This window comes from Agelaius tricolor, unplaced genomic scaffold, assembly GCF_023055355.1.
Source record: "Agelaius tricolor isolate 1412-34295 unplaced genomic scaffold, bAgeTri1.0.p SCAF_45, whole genome shotgun sequence".
Taxonomy (NCBI): domain Eukaryota; kingdom Metazoa; phylum Chordata; class Aves; order Passeriformes; family Icteridae; genus Agelaius; species Agelaius tricolor.
Window position 1 is genome coordinate 3,916,488 of NW_027269305.1, and position 22,882 is coordinate 3,939,369.

The 22,882-nt window shown below is 50.4% G+C and overlaps 1 protein-coding gene across 2 annotated transcripts; it reads right to left on the reverse strand.

Moving 5' to 3' along the window:
* Positions 1-257: 257 nt before the first annotated feature.
* SHOX (SHOX homeobox) lies at positions 258-10,512 on the reverse strand. 2 transcript variants are annotated; one of them, XM_071455181.1, is made up of 5 exons: positions 10,239-10,512; positions 6,821-7,029; positions 2,320-2,377; positions 2,141-2,229; positions 258-503 (listed from the first exon to the last, which is right to left on the reverse strand). In XM_071455181.1, exons 1-5 carry the CDS (start codon positions 10,510-10,512, stop codon positions 258-260), a joined length of 876 nt encoding a protein of 291 aa, XP_071311282.1. The 2 variants fall into 2 exon arrangements, with proteins under 2 accessions (XP_071311282.1, XP_071311281.1); XM_071455180.1 differs by having other exon boundaries at positions 258-525; positions 2,133-2,229.
* Between the last annotated feature and the right edge of the window lie 12,370 nt (positions 10,513-22,882).

Here is a 22,882-nt window from a genome sequence, read left to right on the forward strand (position 1 = left end):
GGGGCCGGCCGGGCCAGCGAAGCGGCGCTCGCAGACCTCGGGGAAGGGGAAAGAAATAAAAACAAAACACAAAAATAAAATAAACCAAAAAAGAGATAAGGCGGCAGGGCGGCCGGAGCGCTCGCTGCTCGCCCTGCAGCCAGGGAGGAGGAGGATGAGGAGGAGCGGAGGGGCAGAGCGGCGGTCCGTGCGGGTCACACGCCCGCCCGCCGCGGGCACCCGGGGCGGGGTGTGATGGGGGGCTCGGGGCAAGCGTGTCAGAGCCCCAGGGCCTCGGCGTGCTTCCGGGCCTTCAGCCGCAGGTCGGCGATGCTGGAGTTCTTGCTGTTGCTCTTGGCGGCGGCGGCCACCACGGCGGCGGCGGAGGCGGACTCCGCCAGGGAGGCGATGGGCAGCCCGAAGGGCGGCGGCGGGAACATCAGGTAGGGCGCGTGGGCCGCCAGGTGCGGGTGCAGGTGCGGGTGCGCGTGGGCCACGCCCTCCAGCTGCAGCTGCGCCTGGACCTGGGCGGCGGGGCAGAGACACGGCGTCAGCCCCGAGCCCAGGGACACACGGACACACGGACCCCCGGGACACGCATCCCCAGCCCCGACCCTTCCCGGGAGCCCGGCGGATGGAAAGACCAACTTGTGAGCGGAGTGTCCCCCGCAATCAGGGCTGCAAACCTCCGCTCCTTGCTCAACCGAGGGCATAGAGACACGCTTAACCATACTCCTGGTGGTTTTAAATAAATAAATAAATAAATAAATAAATAAATAAATAAATAAATGCGGCCCAACGCACGGGCGCCAACAAGTGCTAAATAGCTAATTTTTTTCTTTTTTTTCCTTTTTTTTTTTTTTTTTTTTTTTTTTTTTTTTTTCCAGGGATGTTTATTTATACCTTGCTAAAAACTCTTTGGCCGTGGGTCCCTGCTATACCCGGCTAGTGTTTGCTTTGGAGCTTTCTAGACCTACACAAACACATTGGGTTGACTGAGAGATTTCAGCTTCGGGTAGGTTCGGGGAGGAGTGGGGGAGAGTTTATTTATGTATTTAATTATTTTGGTCCAAATATGTCTTTTAAAAATCAATACAATTAATCTGTCAGCTCCACGTGTCTCCGAGATGGAGAAGGTGGTGGAGGGTCCCTTTGGGCTGGAAAAAAATCAATTCCCCGATTAATTGACAAAAAAAAAAAAATAGAAAGAAAAGAAAAAAAAAGAAAGAAAAATAAAATACCGACGGAGGAAGAGTTACAACCGGCTAGAAGCGGAATGGAATTTCATCGCCCTCGTCCCGGTTTTCCCCAGCGGCCTTCCCCGGGTGGCTGCGCCTCGCTGGGGCACGGACCCGGCCCCGCAGTGGCGTCGGAGTCTGCGCTCCGCCACTGCCCCTGTCCTGGCTGGCCATCAGGGTGGCAAAGCATTTGGGAGCAGGCTCCCCACCTCCGGGGTGGTCACATCATCGGAAAAGGACCGGTCTCAACAGCCCGCCCGGGAATGAGGAGAGGAACGCAAGGGTCCGCATAGTGTTTCCCCCTCCTGGTTTGGCCCAGCGGGTGGAGGAGCCGCCTCCGCCGCGCTCTCCGGGCCAGGAGGAGCCCAAAGTCCCCCGGGTTGCTCGGACCGAGCCGGGCCGGCCCTCAGAGGGCGGGCGGGCTCGTCCGGGCACTGCCGGGCCCACCCCGCCCGGGGAAGGCGCTGCGGCCCCGGGAGCCCGGTGGGGTCTGCGGGCGGCCCCGGGAGCCCGGTGGGGTCTGCGGGCGGCCCCGGGAGCCCGGTGGGGTCTGCGGGCGGCCCCGGGAGCCCGGTGGGGTCTGCGGGCGGCCCCGGGAGCCCGGTGGGGTCTGCGGGCGGCCCCGGGAGCCCGGTGGGGTCTGCGGGCGGCCCCGGGGCCGTGTGCCAGCCCATGGCACGGCGGCGGAGGGCCCTGAGCCCCGCCGGCGCCTCCCGGGCCGCGGGACCCCCCGCTCCGTCCCGAGCAGCGCTGAGCTCCCGAAAGCCGGGCGGGGGCTCCTTCGCGAAGTTTTACAGCCTGTTTTTAATACGTGCCAACTTCTATATAAATGGCACTTGTAAACGTGTCCGGCTTCCTCCCGTGCAAACGAATGGGGGTCGGAGCTTGCTGGGGGAAAGTAAATTAAAACCGGAGCTAGCTACCTGTTGGAAAGGCATCCTCAGGGCTCCCATATTCACATAGGGGGCTACTCTGCAGGCGTCTAAATGGCTGGCGGTTCCCAGGATCACACCTGCGGAGAGACACAGGGCCGGGTGAGAGGCGAAGGCGCCCCGGGGCTCCGAGGCCGCCAGCCCCCGGCCGGTCCGCACCCCTAACCCACCTTTGTGCATCTGGTTTTCCTGCTTTCGGCACTTTGCTCTCCTGTTCTGGAACCAGACCTGTGAAAAGAAAAAGCAAACAAAAACAAAACAACAAAAAAAATGGAGGTGGCCCAGGCAGCTGCTGAGGGAGCATTATCTCAGGAGCTAGGGATGGAGGGGTGAGGCCAGTGACTGCACAGCTTTGCTGAGGTCTCCCCTCGGGAGCAGTCGAGGGGATGAGCTCGGCCCCAGGCGGAGGGAGCCCCTCTCTGTGCTGCTGAGGGGCTGTTCTGGGGGAGCTCCTGCTCCTTGTTGTGGTCCCTCAGTTGAACCCAGGAGTTGGACAGCACTCTCGCAGAGGGAGAGACCGGGAGCCTGCCGCTCGGCACCGGTCCCGGAGGGCCCCGTGTCCCCTGGGCAGGCAGTGGCATTCCTTCTGCCACCCGTCTGGAGCGACACTTACAGTAAGACCACCCGCAGGACGGAGGGGACACTCGTACCCTTCCCAGTCATCCTAAACAGCCCGGGAAGAGCCAGCGTGGGCCAGGTCAGACTCCGGGGTCTGGCCCCCAAGAGACTGGAGCTCCTGCCCTCTCCCGAGCTGGGCTTAAAATCGATGATCTCTGGCAAGATGCGAGACGCTCAACTTTCGTGAAAAGGTCTGAATCATTCCCCGTTCCCTAAATGTTAAAGAAAACAAAATCCGCTTCTGCAGACCTCTGGCCAGACAAGAGCAGCATCTTTTGCAGGCTGGGATGTAAAGTGCTCCTGCCCCTACCCGAGGAACGCCTGTAATCCGATAATGCTTCCCCAATTCCAGCCGTTCTCACTCAAACAATCGAAGAACTTTGCAGTTGCCACTGCGCTTCCCGTGCCTCTTTTCCAGGGGCATTTCAGACTTTCATTACTTTTTCCCTTCTGCCGTGCTCGAATAACAGCTCGCCCCAAAACATCATCAGAAACGCGGGCCAAAATATTTTGCGGATCCTTATCTTTACACCAAAACCTACCGAATATGGACAAACATTGACTTTCACCGCTGATAAAATCTTGTGGCTAAGTAAACACCTACAACCTTTGATGTTCTTGCACTTGCCAAGAGATCATACGGTTAATTAATACTAACTGCACTTCCTACATCAAATTTTCCCTTCAAGCTTTCTTCAATTGCCTTAATGATGGTCATTTACAACGGAGTAATTAGTGCAAAGAAAGGCTTCCGAAGGCATTAATTACCTCGGGTACCTCAGTGATTTTCTTAAGTAGGAATTGGCCTTCTCTGATTTAGCGCACCATTTCTCCTGCCTAGGGTGTCTGCGGGGGAAGCGCGCAGCGGGCGACTGCGGAGCGCAGCGGGTGCGGACAGACAGACCGACGGACGGACAGACAGACAGCCAGACAGATAGACAGATAGACCAGACCCACCCACCAGTCCTGGTTCCTGTCCCTGATGGCTGTCGCCAGCTCAACCCTCCCCGTGCTAAGCGGGCATCGCTGCCGCCCCGCTGCCCTGCGCAGCACAGCGCGGCACAAGCACAAGCCAGCCTATTTTTCCCTACCAGCAACACGCAAATATTAGCAACATGCATCGCTTCTCCTTTTTACTGGACCGTTAGGGATTTATACACATGTACAGATGTATTTAAATATAAGCATGCAAAATATTATCGAGCTGTAGCGACAATAATACATCTTCTTTTACTGTGGTAAATCCTTGCAGGAAATCTCCTTGTATGTATTCCCCATGCCCCCCCGCCTCGACAAAGCAGTGTAAATTGTCAGAAGAAATTTAAGCAGCGTTTAAACAACTTCTCTTGCAAATCAGAACATCTTTCAAACCGAAATTATATTTAAATCTGGAAAACGAAGTGGCCTTTCCCTTTAGCTACGAAAAAATAAGGTTATGAGGAATAAAAGTGATGAATTATCCACTGCATTAAGCGATAATAAATCAGGCTTGGTGTGATTCGCGATCAATTCCAATTAGTCATGAATATGCTAAGTAAAGCACAGTACACTGTTTTAGACAGTTATTTCTTCATTAAGGATCACTCAGTGATTTCTTTCACAAATGCTCTAATCTGATTTCCTTTTGATTTCCATTAGAGACAGTGAATAATGACATTTAATTTAGCCCTGCACCATAAACCCAAAGATATTTGTTGTAATTGAATTACTGCCTGCTCCTCACTATGGTCTCATAACTTTCAATTATAACCCTGACAGCTGGGTGATATGAGTTTCCAGTACAACACTAAAAATAAAAGGTTAATAAGGACTAGCTACCATAGGAGCTTCAATTTATTTACAGCAAATTTCCACGCTAAATTGAAACTATATCCTTTAACAGCAAGGGACAAGAGGTTCAGATAGGAATTAGAGAACAATTCTGAAAGTATTAGGGGGGAAAAAAAATAAAAAACAAACCTTTCCCTTTTCTGCCTTTTCCTTTTTTTTTCTACTTATTGATGGATATTAACTCTGTGCTTATTTCCTAATTAATTATCCATTTTCCCACTATTTCCCCCTTATACCTATTTTATGTATAAGGATTTTTTTAATCCACACAAACCTCTTTTATAAAATTAATAAATACATTTTTTTTAACCTCAGTCATAATCTCCTCCTGATTTTTTGCAGGGCTTTATTTCTTTTATTCTGTATGTGTGTGCTGTTTTAAGATCTGTAAGCACTTGAAGCACCAATTTTCCTGTAACTATGAACATCCTGTTAAGGTGCTCCTCAGTAATAAAGTACTTGAAAGAAAGAGTGCAGAATTCAATTACAAGTAATTTATTTTTATAGAAACAGTACATCAAGGCCTTGGAAAGATATTACAGAGCCCAAGTAAGAAGATCTGGGAAGATGACATAAGAGTTGATGTCCCCTTCAGCAAAAGTTTAATCTTTTCATTAATTTATATGGTGTGGTTAGATCAATCTTCCAGGAGAAAGTAGGCCAGCAGCACTCTGAACCCCTGCAATATTCCCTGCAAGCTGCCATTCCTAAGGCGTGTGCCCGGCACCATCCCTTGCCCTGCTCGGTTTGTACTGAGACTCAGAGGAGCTCAGGGGAGAGTAAAACCTTAAAACCTTGAAAGAAGAGAAAAAAAAAAAAAAAAAAAAAAAAAAAAAAAAAAAAAAAAAAAAAAGAAAAGAAAAAGGGAACGAAAGCAACTTAGGTACTTCATTTATTTCAGGATCTGCCTCCAGGAGACAATTGTTTAAAGCGAGGTAGTGGCTTGCTCAGGCAAATGCTGGCTGAGCAGTGTGCTGTCAGCTTGCCTTCCACACCTAAGGAGGGGCTCCAACAGACCCCTCTCCCCACTCCAGCTCGGGGCCGTGTTTCCCCACTTCCCGCTGTGCCCCGGGAGTGAGGTCAAGGCACGGAGCCTCCGTCTCTGCCCACAGAGCCATACCCTGCCCATGAGTAGCTACCCGCACACTCCTACCCGCAGGTATACGTATACATGGGCATCTCTTATCTCCAGGGTGTCAGGACGTTTTGTTCAGTGGAGGGGTTGCCTTGCTGACTTTTTCTTTTTGAGTTTTAGTTTGGTTTGTGTCTGTTAGGCCAAGTATAGAATTTTAATCCAAGAAGAGATTTCCTTCAGGTTTCTCCTGCTCTGGGCCTGCTCAGAGAGCCACAGGTTGATCTTATTTTTTCTAGGTAGATTTTTTGTTAATTATTTCTATGTTGGGGTTTTTTGTTTGGTTGAGGGTTTTTGTTTCTTTTAATATGACATCTGTTTTGTGGAAGCATTCCCTAGTTGGCTTGGGGGAAGAGGGAGTATTTTTCCTCTGCATCAAACTGAAAATCAAATTTTAAAATAATCGATGTGGAGCCACCCAAACAGACAGCTCTGGTGGCCCCAGGACTACAGCAACCCGGATCTATTTTCAAGATTTCGAAGTCTAATTGGCATTTAGCTGTCTCTGAAGTGGGATGGGAGGGACGGGGGGAACCTCCACCAGATGGGGTGGCATGCATTCATACGCTTGCTGTGCGAATCAGAGCCGGCACCTTTCCCCCGGCTCTGGCTAATCCCGTCCCTCAGCACTCAAACTGTCTAGCCTTATTCAGGCGATTGTTTTCTGGCCTTTTCCTTTTTTTTCCCCCATAATGGCCCCATAATAGAAAAAGTGGGAAGAAAATAAGGATTAAGGGAGAGTAAATGGCACGTTTGCAAGGAGGGAAAAAAGAAATTAAAAAAAAAAAAACAGTTGTTCAGTTATTAGAGACTTGTCAACACTATCACCACCCAACCACCCTACCCTACACATATACCAAAAAAAATTTTAAACCACCTTCCTAGGAAACGCTAGACAGGGGCAGATATTCCCAGAGCAGAATAACTGTTTGGCAGGACAGGTACAGCAGACTTGCAAACAGCTTTCCCATCACACGTGTCACCTCTGCCTTCACCTCCCCGTTCTGCATGAAACGGGGCACTGTGCTAGGATCCGCTGGCAGTTGGGAAGGGAGGCGAGCACATTTCCAGGAACAGAGCCTTTCTCTTACCTGAACCCTAGCTTCAGATAGTCCCAGCCTCTGGCTTAGTTCCTCCCTCATGAAGGCATCCGGATAGTGAGTCTCATCAAAAAGTCTTTCCAGCTCGTTCAGCTGCTCTAGTGTGAAATTGGTTCTGCTTCTCCTTTGTTTAAGCTTGGTCTGTCCGTCTTCATCTTCTGACTTCACATCTTCCCTCTTCTCTTTGCATTCGTAGATCCCTGCCGGGAGGGGGAAGAAGAAAACGACGCTGAGCCTCCCCTCGCACCTCTTCGAAATTCTCTCACACAGGGGTCTCCCTCCTCCCCTCTTCGTCCCCAAACTCAGCACAACTTGCGGGTGCAGCTGGCGGAGGGGGCAGGAGGTCCCCGGGCAGGCCCTGGAGGGCGAGAGGGGCTGAGCTGCGCTACAGGCTCCGCGCCGGGCCGGGGGCAGCTCGCCCCAGGGCCGGAGGGAGGAAGGGAGCCGCGCTGCCTTGCCTGTCTGGTGCCCTGTCAGGAAAACTGTACAGATACATATAATTTTATTTTCTTTCCAGGGTTAGGAGGAAGCCGCTGGTACGGGCAGTTCGGGGAAGGGGTGGTAGGAAAACCGCCGGCCCCCCGATACCTCCAGGCAGTGGGAAGAGGTGGGGGAAGGGGGTTTCTCCGGCGACGTTTTCTCCCAAAGAGGGTTGTGCAAGAAGCTCCCTACCACTGTCATTGTGAAGCCACGATGATAGTGTTTGTCTCGTAAAAGAAACTTTCCCTGGGCATGAGACAGAGACCGCCCGTCTGTCTCCTCCTCAACACCCCTCTTTCCCCCAGAATACCTGCCAGCGGCTCGAAACCCCGGGGGAGGCGGTCCCTGTGCGGGACAGCGGGCTCCAGGGCCATGGGTCACCCCCAGCCCCTCCGGAACAGCAGGAACCCTCCCAACCTACAGGGACTCCAACAGGGCTCTGCGACCAGAGGCAGCCGCTGAGAATGCTTGTCCCGGGCAGAGGGGAGGCTGTGGGGGCAGCGGTAAAACAGTTCCCCTTTTCTGTCTTGGGTAGGGAGATTTCTTTTGCTTCGCCATATTATTCCCTACGTTTTTATTATTATAATTTCCCCGCCTTTTCCTTAATGCCGGGAGGCCTAAGGCACTGTCCTTCTTTCAAACCCAGCTAACGAAAACAGGAAGGGATGCTGGAGCGAGGGACACCACTTTAGGCTGAACCGGTTCCTCGGGATCCCCTGCCTGCCTGGGGCGCCCGCCGGGTGCGCATCCAGCGGGGCACCAGCGGAGTCCCGGGACGAGCCCTCCCTGACTGCCTCCTTTGTCCTGCCTCACCTTCTGGGTGGTATGGATTTCGGGGGAGTCGCATCTGCGGATGATCCCGAATTAATTCCCTTTTTCCTCACCAAGTACACAGGTATTATATACGTATATACGTATGTATACACACACAGAGAAATGTGCTCATGGACATATATTAACCTATGTACTTAGGAGCATCCCAAAATGCAAATTATAAACTGCAAATCGTTAGTTAGTTAAACGTAATAAAGCGTTCTGAATCTAGGCTTAAGTCAGGCCGGACCCAAGCCGAAGCATTCGTTTTCACTTCCAAAATGAAAACTGTCCCTGGCCGTGATCGTTCCTCCGGGCTCCGGGCTGATACTGGCTGCATAAAACTTTGGGGAGGGTCTGGCCTCCGGATGGGGAAATTCGCTGGTTGGTTTTAATGGCGTTTTGTTCTCATTTCTCCTGTAAAGGGAATCCCTATGAAAAGACGAGGGTGCTAACCCAGCAAATGCCTAGGGAAAATCAGGCGCGTTCAAAAGCTGTCTCTTTTCCGAGGCTACAGCATGTCCGTGATAGGTATAAAATATTAACTAGCATATCGGTGGGACTGAAATCACACGCCGGAATCAGTTGAAATTAGACTGAAACCTGGCATGAATTTAAACTGTCACAAGCATCTCAGCTCTTTCCAACTCCTCCCTTCCATCCCCACCCCCAGCCCCTCTCCGTAGATTAGATTAGCTAAATATACAAGTCAGAATTTCGATTCATGAGAAAAAGGGGAGAGTAGTAGAGGGGGCTTTTTCGTTCTTTCTCATTCTATTTTTAATTCCTGAAGCATGCCCTGCTTTCATTTTTTTTTTTATCATCTCCTGCATCGAATTATTCCCTTAAACTGAATCTCGTTTTTCAGTCTCTCGACCAGAGAAGGAAAATAAGCAGAGCTGAGTGGTACTGGCTTGTGCAGAAATATGGGTAATATTCGGGAGTACGGGATTATACCTCGTTCTTCTGTTTGGGGAGCAGGTAGAAAAGAGAAGGATATTAAACAAAAGTTTGGGCTGTAAATTAAATCTCCCAGTGTTATATTAAACAAGATCAAACAGTAGGAAACAGCTGAAAGGCTGGTTGTTGTTCCCCAACCTATTAACCGGTTTTTATTACCCCAAGCTAGCCAGTAGCTCCCCAGGCAGGTCCACCTGTCTAACTTGCCTAGAGACACTTTCTCAACTTTCTAATCCCCCCGTCCTTTTAATTCTCTCCTTCCCCTGTGAGTCTGTGCGGGATTTTTAGCTGTCTTGGTTTAAAAAATATATATTTTTTAAATTGTCGTTGTCGTTGTTGTTGCTTAGAGAAGGGATGGGGTCGGCGGGGTGCCGTGCTGCCCTGGCCCAGGTGAGAGGGAGGACTGGCAGGGGACCGAGGGACCAGTCGGCCGAGCCGGCCGGTGCCTCTGGCCGCAGCGAGGTTCTGTCTCAGCGGCTCCGGGCAGCTGCCCCACAGCCAGGCTCCTCTCCTGCTTCTCGTCCCCGCCGGTCGGAGCCTCCGAGTAGGGACAGGCTGACCGACCCAAGACAAAATGTCCAGAGAGAGCCCTCTCCACCTCCCGCTTTCTCCCAGAACGAGCAGCAGCATCCTGACGGCCCGGAAGCAGGAAGAACAGGTCTCCCAAGGCATTAAAACTCCCCGGACAAGGTTTCCTCGTACAAAAATACACAGATAGAGACAAAAACGTCTGACGTGCTGCGCTGCCCCCTTCCCCCAGGCTAGAGAACGCCTAACGCACCGGATCGATTTCGGATGTGAACGGGGGCTGGCGGGGGGGCAGGACCGAAGTTGTGACTTGTTTTTCGCGGCTACGCTCACGTTGTGCATGCAGGAGTACGTGTTCCTAAGCCTGTGTTCCCGCCGCCGCGGGAGGCAGGCAGGCAGGCAGGCTGGGAGGCAGGCAGGGAGGGAGGCAGGGAGGCAGGCAGGGAGGGAGGGAGGTGGCCGCCGCAGGGACGCAGGATGCGGGAGCGATCCCGCTCGCCCCGCCGGGGCCGCACCGGGGCCGCGGTGACCGAGCCGCCCCCGCCGCGGAGAGCCAGGGGTGGCCGCCGAGGGGACCGGGGCTGCCGGCGAGAAGCGCGGGGCGAAGGGCTCCCGGCCCTGCTCTTACCTTCCGCTGTCCTGCCCGTGTTGAACTCCTTCAGTTTGTCCTTGTCGCTCTCTACGTGGTCTTTGAAAAGATGCACCGGGCAATGGTTGCTGCTCTCGGTCATGTCCTGCAGGTTAGAATCAGAGTTTCCAAGCTCCCTAGAGCGAGCCAACCCACTCTCCAAAACTTCCCTGTACGTGATGGTCTCCTTCTTGTTGCCGCTGCCACTGCCGCTGCTGCTCTCTTTGCTTTTCTGGTCAAAAGATTTGGATACAAAAGCCGTAAGTTCTTCCATGGCTGCCCGGTGATCTTATCCACAGAGATCCACTTGTTTTCAATCGGAGATGTGGCCGTCCTCCGCACGCTGTTTTTGCACGTAGAAGATGGGCTGTATAGGGTTAGATCACTCCTGCTGTTATTTATGCCTTTCAATTTGAGATCACACTATTTATACATGGCTACCTCAGCCCAACCCCCAGCTCTCCCTGTCTCCAGCAATTACTGACTGCTCCATAGTCGCAGGCGGACTCCGAGCAGCTATCTCCCCCACCTCAGTCCAGCAATTGGCTTTCTTTTCATTTCATCACTCTTTGGCATCTTTGCACCTTGATTTAGGGAGGCAAAGAGGCAACAGCGAAAAAGAGGGGGAGAGAGGGAGACAGAGAGAGAGAGAGAGAGAGAGAGAGGGAGAGGGAGAGGAATAAAAGGGAGGGAGGGGGAAAGAGGAAAATATGAAAATAGGTATCTACATTCTGTAAATGGGTTGCAGAAATGAGAGTCGAGGAAGACTTAATTGATTTTAAGGACATCCTGTGCGTGGCAACACTGTGAGTAAAAACGGACCCACAGCTAACCAAATAACTGAGCTCCTGCAATTAATTGTATCGCTGTCAAGAGGAAAGGAAAATGAGTGTTCAATAAAAAGGTAATGAATAAAAAGCCGGAGATGTGCATTTTTTTGTAATCATTGGAAATTCTACCTGATTTGCTATTTAGCTAATTTATCTTAAGTAAACGGTGGAAATAATCGGCGAAACAAAAATGCTGTTTTAAAAGTGTTGCCTGTTCTGGCTGGCGGTGGGTGGGTGGGTGCACGGCGGGGGACGTGTGCTGCAGCTAAACAAGTTGCGAGGTGCCTCGGAGGTCCGTGTCGGTGTGTTCGGAGGATGTGGAGTGGGTTGTTTGGCTGTGGGGTATCCATAGGTAGGGAGTCTCTCCAAATGTATGTGAACGTTGCAGGATCTGTCTCCTTGTTTATTGTTACTATGTTGTCTGAAGGTACTGTAGGGGGAAATTAAAATCTAAAATGTTTCTCTGGATATCGAGCTATCCTGCTGCATGCAGCAGAGGGATAATTTGATAACATGGGACTGTGTACACGACAAACAGAGCATTAAACCTTTTTTTTTTCTTTTTTTTTTTTTTTTGCCCCAACGAAACATACCCTGCCGGATTTAACATAGAACTCGCAATAATTTTCCCACCTTGATCTTGGCAGGCTGCAGTTATTTTTGTGGTACTCCTGGAATAATTATTATTCTGTGCGCCTGAATAGCTGCCTGAAATTCGTCTCCAGATAACAGCGCCGGCATTTCCAGCGCCTCTCCGCACCGTTTGATCCCCATGCGGAGCCGACTTCCCAGCTATTTATTTCTGTCTCTTCTCCTCGGGTTTTAACGCGAAGGGTTTTTCGCTATTTGGAGGAATTTTGTCTTCTGGTCGTTTAGCTTTTTACGTCCTTCTCGTTCCCCCGCCTCGAGTTTGAGATAATCAGAGCTCATCATCACGCCACCCTCTGCTCTGAATCACAACCAAAGCAGGCTCCTTGTTGGAGCAAGGGGCCATTGTTTCTTTTCCGGGGGAGTGTGGGACTGTTCTGAAAATTAGCAGAACATTAAAACGCTAAAAATACATTTAATTAATCCAAAGGTGCCCCCAGCACCAGAGTTAACACTTCCACAGGAGGAGGGGGAAAAATAATAATCGAGGAAGCAATTAATAAAGAGCTTAAAAAAAAAATCAATCTCCCCCTGTGCGAATTTAAAATGATTATCTAGCGGGCAAGGATTGATCATTTGATCTCGGCACTGCGGATATCCCTGACATTTATTATATTGTCGTGTCTCGGTGGCATCCTTCCTCCAGAGTTCGTTTAACAAGTGAGGGAGCGGAGGAAGCCTTACAACTTAACAAACAGGTCTTGTCATCGCAAACGCCAATCAAATCCGAGGCTCTAATGTATATCACACGGCACCACATAAATAATAAAGGCAAACGATAGACGGGGAAGTAACGTATGGCTGAGGAAAGATCCCGGCACGACACGCTGCTTGTGCCTCTCTCATGCGCGTGTAAGGGCTCGTAGAGGATTGTCGCCCAGGCTGGTGCGTGCTGCCAGGGTGTCACGGACACGCGGGGACACCGGCGCTCACTCCCCCGTGGGAGAGGCTCCGTACCAGGGCCGGCCCCCGCCGCGGAAACTTTCCCCATCCCTCGGCTCGAACGGCACCGATCCCCACCGTTCCCGGTCTCCCTCTGCCTCCCTCGCAGCCAGCAGCAATCAAGGATAAATATTTACTGACTCCGCGTCCCCAGCGCTGGAGAGGCGCGGTGCGCGTCGGCTTCCCCGAGCTGCCGGAGTTTGCACCAAGTCCGCCGGATCCCCCCTTTCCTCCCTCTCGCCCCCGTCCCGCTCTCCTCCCCGCAGCTCCCCCCTGCGCCCAGCCCCACGCCTGCAGCCCCCGCCAGCGCCGGCCGCGCTCCTCCCGGAGCCCCCGGGCGCCTCCTGCCACTGCCGGGCTCCTGCCCCCGAGGACAGGGGCAGATCCAAGCCTCCTCAGATAGAGGGGGGGGGAAAGCTCTCCTGCCTGCTCCACATCCCTCCTTCCCTGCGTCCCAGCAGCGCCCGATGGGAAGGTTGGTTGGCCCCGCTTCCCGCAAGGCGCGGGGCACAGCTCGGCGCGGGGCAGCCCGCGGGGCACCTCCACCGGGCGGCCTCGACGGCAGCGGGGAGGGCCCGGGGGAGCCTCGCAACTCCGGGGGAACTTGCCTCAGACTCGCTCCGAAAGAGAAAAGCGAAACAAAGCACCGGAAAGGGAAAGGGAGAAAGCCGGGAAAATAACAAAAACAAACAAACAAAACAGGACCAGTGCAAAGCTCAACTCTCCCGGGGATCCGGCCTCCACCCTGCGCCGCGGACCCTGGCGGGGCGGGCGGCGGGGGCGCGGAACCGCGGGCATTCCCGAGGGCGCGCACGGCCCGGTGCGCAGCGCGGAGCTCTGCGAGGGAAGCCGGGCCCGTCCCGTCCCGTCCGTCCCAGCGGCGCGGCAGGGAGCGACGGGAGGCGGGGAGCGCCCCCGGGCCCCCCCCCGCCTCTTTGAGCAGCCCGCGGGTTTGGGGGGACTTCGGGCAAGGTGGTGCAGGTGGGAACAAAACTGGGGGCAATTTTGTCCCCGCTACAAACTTTGATGGCGGGTTCAGAGAGGAATTACCTTTATTGCTGCTCCTGATAAATGGGCTGGGGGGAGGGATGCAGGGAGGGATAAAGAGAAGCAGAGAGAGAGAGAGAGAGAGAGAGAGAGAGAGGAACTGCCGCCCAAATATTCCATTCTCTTGCAGGAACGGAACTCCTGGGACCCTGTCGCAAACCTAAAAAGTCACCAGCGCTCCTCGGCACTTCCCTCTGCCCGCGGCTCCCCGCGGCACCCTGGGTACCTCTGTGCGGTGCCACAAGCCACCCCGCTGTCCCCGATGGCCCCTCGCAGGACCGCCCGTCAGCGGCACATTGAGGGCTGTCCCGACTGCCCGGCCCACCTGAGGGCACCATGCCCCAAATCCTCCTCCTCCTCCTGCCTCCCTACTGCCCCGGGGCAAGGACAGGAGCGCTCTGCCCGTCTGGGGGCTCCTAGGTGGACAAAAGGGGTGGCCCGTTTATTCTGCGCCTCTTCCTTTCCGCACCGCCGCCCCATCGGGGCTGATTGCTCCCCACGGAGCCGAGCCCGCCCCCCGGTGCCCTCTCCCCAAAGCGAGAGGGGGCATCTGCGAGCAGGGCAGGCAGCCTGGCAGCGGATAGTGCGGACCTTGGGCTGCAGAGAGAGGAGCGTTTATTTAGCGTGGTACCCATCCATGTGTCATTTTTTAATTCCTCTTTCAAAGGAAGCTCTTGACCATTGTGGTTTTTCTCCGAGTTAAACGAGAGGAATAATCATGAATGAGTTTAAACGTTGCATTAGCTTTAAGCATTTCCGAGGCAAAGTATTGAATTTCATATTTATAGGAGGAATTTACGTTTGTACATTTACTCGTGGTATGACGTAGGGCGAAACTGATTTCCTCCCACCCTCCCCCCTTCAGCTTATTTTGGTCGGAATGGGGCAAATAAGTAAGCAGAAAAATCATCAGTTTAATCCACGTTTTAATAAGCGCTGACCCGAAGAGCAAGATTTTGTTGAGTAGATAACTGAGTCCTCTCTCTCTCCATCTCGCTCCCTCCTTCCCTCTCTCTCTCGTGATTAATTCAGGGACTGTAATCATGGACATTGTACATCAAACCTTTCTGCTCACGCTACAGACTCCTGCAGATCTTTATTGGTTTACATGAAAGCGAGTAAACATATTTCAGAGGATGCCCTTTCAATCTGGCTCCATTTCCACAGCACATAATTCCAAGGACAATTTGTTTTAATAATAAGAATGGATGCAGTGTTAATGGTTTTCAATTTGTGTTAAAAAAAAATTAAATATTTATAAGTATCGATCGAGGGTTTCAGGATTTTACAGACGTCTTAACACATTTCATAGATGGGATTTTTTTTTAATTTAGAAACCTGCGTCGTATTCTCTTTTATGCTGTTTATTGATTTAAGCAGCATCCGTGTCTCAAGCGAGAGACTAATAGATTTTCATTAAAATAGGCTCTCTTAATCCTGATTGTGAATGGATATGATTGATCCATCCAGCACACTACACATCTATAATATTAATAAAGGACATTATCATGGCAGGATTTGCTTTTCCGTCATCAGGGTACTTTTGTTTTTTCCCCTTCCTTGCAACCTTAAAGATTTATTTGGGAGCTGTAAAACAGCCCACAGGAGGGAGACGCTTTGAGAAGAATACATTTTTTATATTAGATTTTTTTTGGTGGTGGTTTCAGTGGAAAGATTTTTTTTTTTAATTTACAAACTGCTGTGGCAACATATGGTGAAAATTAAACTGTTTGCCCCGCAAATCTAATCTTAAAACATTTATGTTGAGTTTTATTTTTAGAAAAACATTTTTAAAGGAGAGGAAAACAATCTTGCATGAGAAGTAAAATAAAGAACATTTGAAAGGCTATAGTTTAAACTAACAATAGCCTACTTCACCGGCTGACGCTGCTGGACTCGTATCGTACCTGATGAATATGTTACGAAGTGGTCGGGACAGCAGCGGCTACAGTAATTAATGGAGTGTGACAGAAATGCTAAGGGCTTAATTGTCTTTATTCCGACTTGTAGTAACGCAACCAAAGGGATACATTAATTCAGTACAAAAACACATAAATGCTCTGCTCTCTCCCAGACCAAGGTACAAGCAAACACACGCGCTCACACACGCACATCTCTTGTATTTCACATTATTATTTTTTTAAAATATATATATATAAAGCTGTATCTTTCCAGCAACGTTAATTACTCATATATTCATTACAGGGAGCCTAGACGTGTTCAAATCCTCATCTACTTTTACTTCTGCAAAATTAAAACATTCACGAGGTGAATTACAATAAGCAATTGCCTTTGTGTGTAATTAATTACGATGCAGTGGGCCAGCATAATGGGCGAGTAGTCCCCGTGCTTTCAGTTGCCCTGGATAACTCGAGCAGAATAGGAAGAGTCTGTGAGGGGAAAGAGAAAAAAAAAAGGAAAAAAGTTTAGAGCTGTAAAGTTTGTACTGAATTTAGCAACACGAAATACACACAGAGAGAATTGTTTGCCTTCTCTAGTAATGTGTGAGGGACGCTGCAATTTTGAACTCTGTAATAATGATTAATAAGTCAAAAGGGCATATTTTTCTTTTATGGTATGCAGAGCTCAAGGGAATATTCCGTGTATGTCTTTAAAACGAAGTAGGAATATTTACACACATGCACAGAGTTAGCAACAGCACCAAAGAAAGAAAAAAACCACGAATATTTCAGTGAACTATTACATTTTTTCAATTATTTCCCAATGAGTATTTCAATGAACTGTTACATTTTCCCAATTCACAAGGAAGATTTATGGGATTATTAAGATTTCTAGTGGAAATATTATACAGTGGAAGTTTATCGTCTCTCAGGGATTGTACACCATTTGATATCAATTTCCAGATGTTATGATCTTTTTTCAGAAAATAATTGAGTATATTAACTTCTTCCCTACAGAAGACTATTTAGGGCTTTATTTATTTATTTACTTATTTACTTATTCTGTTAAGGGCACAACTACTTTCCTCCCACCCCTCCCTTACAGAACTAAATTGTTGAAACATCGGAGTAAACTTCAATCAGATAACAGTTTAATACTCAAAGGAAGGAATAATTTATTTGCCACTTTATTGCCAGCAGAATCCCGTGAATTTAGCCATGTTTCAATATAGAAACAAGGTACATCCGAGAGCCGATTTCGGTGCCCCCCGCCGCGGGCAGGGCGGGAGGCCCTGCGCGCTCTCTCGGTGGGCGCTCGGCCGGAGCCTCCGCGGGGCCGCGCCGGGGACCTGAGCCCCGCCAGGGACGCGCAGGGGAGGCACGGCAGGGAGCCCACGCGTGTTTCTCAGCGCCACGGGCGTTCCTGAGCGCCACGCGTGCCCGGCCGGCCCGGCGGGTGCCCGAGCGAGCCCCGCGGGGCGGGCACCGCGCACACGCGCGCGGGCGGGCCGGACAGACAGACACCCGCCGGACAGACAGGCAGACACCCGCCACTCCCGCGGCCCCGCTCCGCGGCCCGGCGGGGCTCGGCGACAGCAGCGGGACGTCCCTTCCTCCCATTCCCTCCCTCGCCCGCCGCTCCGGCCGAGGCTCCGCCGGTCCCCGCTGCCCCTGCGGCAGGCGAGGCGGGATTCTGCCCGGCCCGGGGCTGCACCCGAGCCCGGCCCGGCTCGGCCCGCCGGGGAAGCGGAGCAGCAGGCAGAGGCTTGGCAGCTGTGCCCAGGAGAGGCGCAGGGCAAACGCTGCCCTCCTGCCCTGCCCCCAGTTTTGCAGCCTGCGGCTGGCCGGGTGTCCCTGGCCCTGAGCTCTCCCTCGAGCCCCGGGAGGGAATCGGTGGGTGTCGGGGTGTTGCCGTGGCATCTCCCTCGAGGAAGGGTCGAGCTGGGTCCCCCCGGTGCCCGCTGAGCTGGTTCCGGCCCCGGCCGCCGTCCCCGGCAGATGCGGCCCTCGAGATGCGGGCAGAGAACCCCCGTGCCCGGCCGCCGCTGGAAGAAATGGGGCCGGCCACAGCTAGGTTTTACCCCAAAAGAAAGAGCTTAGGGCTGTGTCGAGCTTCAATGCCCCTACAAGGCGAGGTGGGGAGCGAGGGGGCTAACATTTCACAGGTTACATCACCTCGCGTTTATCGGGGTAGTTAAAGGGAATAAAAGAAGTGCGGGAGAAGGAGAGAGAAAGAAAATCAACTTTAAGAGACTCTGGGTTTAAATAGCAGCCTTTGATATTTTGACAGTAAAATGGAAAACACTTAACAGGAGTCAAGTTTTGATGTCTGAGGCTGGCAGCGCCCCCTAAAATTATATTGTCCTGCCTGCTGCTTCAAATTGGACCCAGGACCTTATAACGTCTCTCCAGGTTCTTTATCTGCAGCCTTTCTGATTGCAAAACCATAACTGTATCGTTTTACACCAGTCAACTAAGCAAGTGCCAGTGGAATAAAATCCACAAAGTGCACACACATACCAGATCTACGGCTAAAGCAGTCTGTTCTTTGCAAGTTGTAAAGGCCTGCAAATTAAATACCAATTACTGGAAGCAATAAAATGTTTTTTATTGCACGAAATCTACTTAAAACAGAAAAGAATAGTCGTTTTATTTTGAGGAGGGGGACAGGGGGGCAGCTCACGAAGACATATATTGGCAGAGAAAGATTATACACAGCGCCTGCATGAGGCCACAATGGAGACATTCTATGGCCAGCAGCAGGCCGGGCTTCTCCCAGCAATGTGCAGAGGGGGGTTCTGCAGAGGTGCTTATGATAGGGATTATTGTAGGTGAGACTTGGGGAGGTGGGAAGCCGGGGAACAGTAGCTCTAGGTAGGAGCAAGTGGTGCAAACAAGTTATATGACAGCAATCCAATGTGCTTCTGAGGTCCTTTCCAAATGAGGTATTAAGGGGTTGGTGATGAAAACTACCTGATGTCTCCTCCTTCCCCTGCCCACTTTTCCTTCCCCTCTTTGGAGAGGAACGAGTTACTAGCTTTCTGTCTTATGAGCATCAAAGGAAAGGCTCCCAGTCTCCTACTGTGCTCTCTAGTGGGGGAGCCCTCTGAGAGGCAGCAAGGAAGGGTGCAGCTCCCTGGAGTTATCATTTCTGCCATTTTCCCACAAATATCTCAACTTTCTGCAGAGCAAAATGAAGCCAGCAAACCTGCCAGTGGGAGGAATGTTTACACAGACACCTTCAGCTTTGCCTGAGTTCAGGTCATTCACCACAACACAGTCCCATGTCTAGCATGAGGAAAGAAGAGTGGAAGTAGCCAAGAAGCCATACTCTGGCAGAGGAAAAAAGTGTGATAAGTGATATTAAAAACTTCACTTAATATGCTCATCCCTTGAACTGCACATCGAAACCTCTCTCCCATACGTGTGTCCCACTCCTAATTTCCCTACTGTTTCATTATCCCAAAATATCCTGTCCTTGTAGCTCACTCTTATGCTGTCCCTGTGCTTCACCTTTGGCTTCTCTCAATGCCAGGAACTCCCCGTGAATGGGACAGGACAGCCCTTGGGACATCACCTACCACACATGGTGGGTCATGACATTTGTGCTGGTGGAGGTTTGCATGGTACTGCTTTAAACAGGCTTTGAATGAGTGAGGTTTATTTTTTTTCCAATGACAAAAGCAATTTGAGGATTGCAAGCTTGTTTCTTAATATGACCTCATTCTGAGTGAACTAGATTCTCCCACTAACCAGAGTGTATCATACACAGCCAGGCTATGGCAAGACCTTCCAAGCTAATTACCCACAAGCGTGCAGGCTTTCTGTGGATGAATTGGATTTAGAAATGCTTGAAGACTAGATTTGACTAGACTTAGAAACACAGGGAAAGCTGAAACTCTGCCATGTGGTTTATGGCCACTTCAAAGCTTCCCCATGCTTGCCATGTGAAATCTACAAGTTTTGAAATGAAGGATTTAAGTGCTCCACTGCTGCTTGTGCTGTAAGGAGAGCAAAGGTGCAGGCAGACACTTGGCCTGGCCTAGAGGAGCCATCACCACGAGAACTTGGGTGATGGAAAGGGCCCTGGAATGGTGCTCATTTCCAAGGAGCCCCCAGAGATGGTGGTCCTGAGGTAATTGGGACGTGGTGGGGTCTACCTCCAGCACCAGTGGAAAGAGTGATGCTGCCGGGCCTGCTGGCACCAGTAGGGCAAAAGTGAAATATTTTCTTTCCTCTGTTCAAAATGGGGGAGCCTTGGGTGTTATTTTCCCAGGTGATAGTCTTTTTTTCTCAGTTGAACTTTCCCTACACCCCTGAAGCAGGAAGTGCCCTGCCTGTGGTTGCCCAGGGTTCACTCACAAGGGCTCAGTGGCTCAACAGTAAAGATGTGGTTTTCAGATCTAGTTGGGTCTCCTGATATCAGCCCCAAGGAAACAGAGGCCCAGGGCTGACATCTGCAGATCCCTCTGCTGCACTGGGCCCTCATTTAATGCTGAGTGAGAAAAAGCTGTGGGGAGCAAAAGATTTAATGGCATAGTAATGCTGCTCTGTTTGGGGCAGGGGGGTGAGAGTCACTGTTAGAGACAAGAGTATTTATTCTTTTTTTTTCCTTGAAGAGGGGAATTCTGCCCTCGGCATTGCTGTATAAGTAGGACTTAGGCTACTGCACACCAAAATTGCGGCGTGCGCTCCTGTTTACACCCCTTGCTACATGTCCACACACACAAATATTCACCCATTGACAAGGCTGTGGAGGTTTCTGGTTTTGTTTAAAAATTGGCTGCCTGCAGCCTCCCCTTAGTTCCTCTGGGTATGCATGAGCAGCTGTGGAGAGCTGCAAGGCTAGCCAACAGACCTTGTAGCCCCCACAGATGTCAATTAGCTTCTCTCGGGCTTCCTTTGGATACACCCGGGTCTTGAGACCTCCATGTGCTGACTTATTTGTAAAGCATGAGTTATTCACTAACTCCGTGTTACTAATTAGAAGATTATCAGCTCTTGGTGGTTCGCTTGCCTGCTGCAGGGAGGTTCCAAGGAAAGCCTCGTACAGACCACGCTGGAGGAAAGCTTCCATTGATTACTGTGGAGGAACACTCCTGCTTTACGCATTAAGGAGCAACTGGAGGGATATGAAAGGTTTTGGAGACCCTGAGTGCCTTTCCAGGCTTGGGTAACCCAGAAAGCAGCTTGCTGCAGCTGCACCACGCTGGATTGGTGAGAGCTGGCTAGCTGCTAGTGGAGTCCAGCCCAGGTATGGGGGCCAAAGATTTTGGGAAAACATGCAACAAGCCCGTGTTGGGCTGTAGGAGGGGGGGAAAGCCTGCATAAGCCCTTCTGGCAGCTAGAAAAAGACAAGGAGCTTGGTCCTAAATGTGCAAGGAGGAAGAGAACAGTTAAATACATTGCCTCTAGACACTGCAGCTTTTTAAACTAGTTAAACTGACTGCACTCCTCTGGGAATCCGTTTTAGAGGAGGCAAAATTGAGTGCATCTTTGATTTGCCTAATTTTCCTCATCCTATGTATTTTTGGATCCTCCCTGTGCTAATGAATCTTTGCTGCGTTCACGGGGAGTGAAACTTGTTAATATTAGCAGAGGTCACCGTGGCCTTTCTGGGAGCCATCACTGCCCTTCCCGTGACTCGACCAAGCGCTCACCAGGGTCGCGCCGGGGAAGGAGGAGGGTCAGCTCAACCTGCCTGAAGTTTAACCACTTGCCTTTGATAGAAGGCACACTTTGATCTAAGGTGTGGCATGAAGTGCAATATATAGTTAATATTTATAAGCTTATGTACAGAAAAAAAAAATAAAAAGAAATAAGGAGGCAGTGACAGGAAAGTGTTGGTGCAGATAAAAACCACCAGTGTAAATTAGGAGACACATCTGGGAACAAAAGAGGATTTGGTGATGCTGCTGCTGATGTTCTGGAATAGCTGGAGTTTGTGAACTGTGACCATGCCAGGGATTTCTTGCGTGCAGTGAAGTCACTTCTTCATCTTTGTCTGCCTCAGTTTCCCACCAGCAGTGTGGGAATTAAATAGAACATTTTGTTTTCTCCTAATTTGTCTGCATTATCTACACAATCAAAAACGTTTAGGGCATTGCTTCTATTTTTGTTGTGTCTACTGCTCAACAGTTTCATCTTCTTTGGGATCCTTAGGCATTTTCCACAGCACAGATAATAAGTTTAACAGGTTTCTCTCTCTCTTTTTTTTTTTTTATGCCTTTGGCCACAGAGCTCTCATCATATCTTGTTCTCATAAGCCAAATGCAGGAAACTATCTTCAGAGCATCTCTGTGGGATATCTGCTCCTCACTGAACAAGGTCCTGCCAGATTACAAGGAAATGATGCTTAGTAATTGCAGCTGTCCAATAGACTGATCCATCACATCTGTTCTGCTTGCCAGATGAGTCCAGACCACCAGTGACCCAAAACCAGCTGCTCTTCCTAAGACCGCTCTGAAAAGCAGAGGGGTTCCTGTGATTTTTAAAGGGATGAATCACAAATAGTGGACCCATTTGGGATGTAAACTCCATACTTGCACAATGAAGATGCACAAATACTTCAGTGGGGTGGCTGGGAAGAGCAAAGCCCCTTTAAAAGTGGCTTAGTCATTTATGTGTCTCCATTCCCTCTCTAATTTGAGACATGTTCACATTTGAAACTGTGGTGTGTCTAGTCAATTCTTGTTGTCTTCAACCCTAATAAGTTAAATACTGTGCTCTTCAAAAAGTCATGTCCCTCATATCTCATAAATCACCAAAAGGTGAGTCACCTCAAATTAGAGAGTACATTCAAGAGGGTAGGTTTAAGTAATTAGTTGGGGTTTTTTTTCCCCATTGCAGGATATGATCAGATTAAATCTGGCAGACCTAGCTGGAACCGTTTTAAAAGTTACCATCACCAGCTGCTTATTGCTGTTCCTCTGCCAGAGGTTACCTCCATCCCCCACATGCAGAAAGATCAGTGAGACCTCAGCCACTGATATACAGGAGTGAGCACCTTAAAACAGTCTTGCTTTCCCTTCTTGTGCCTGCATGGCAGGGTATGCAGGGAATAAGTGTGGAGGACTACTATAAGCATAATTTGGGCCATCAAATGCATGTGTAAATGTTTGGAACTACTAGTTCCTACTTTTTATGGATAGGTGAATAAGATTCATTGGAGTGTTCTGAATAATTTTCCCTATTAAATTTTGATATAATAGCTCATGTGATTGTTTTTCCAGAAGTCCACAGATGTAATTAATTCCAAACACAACTTACTAGTAAT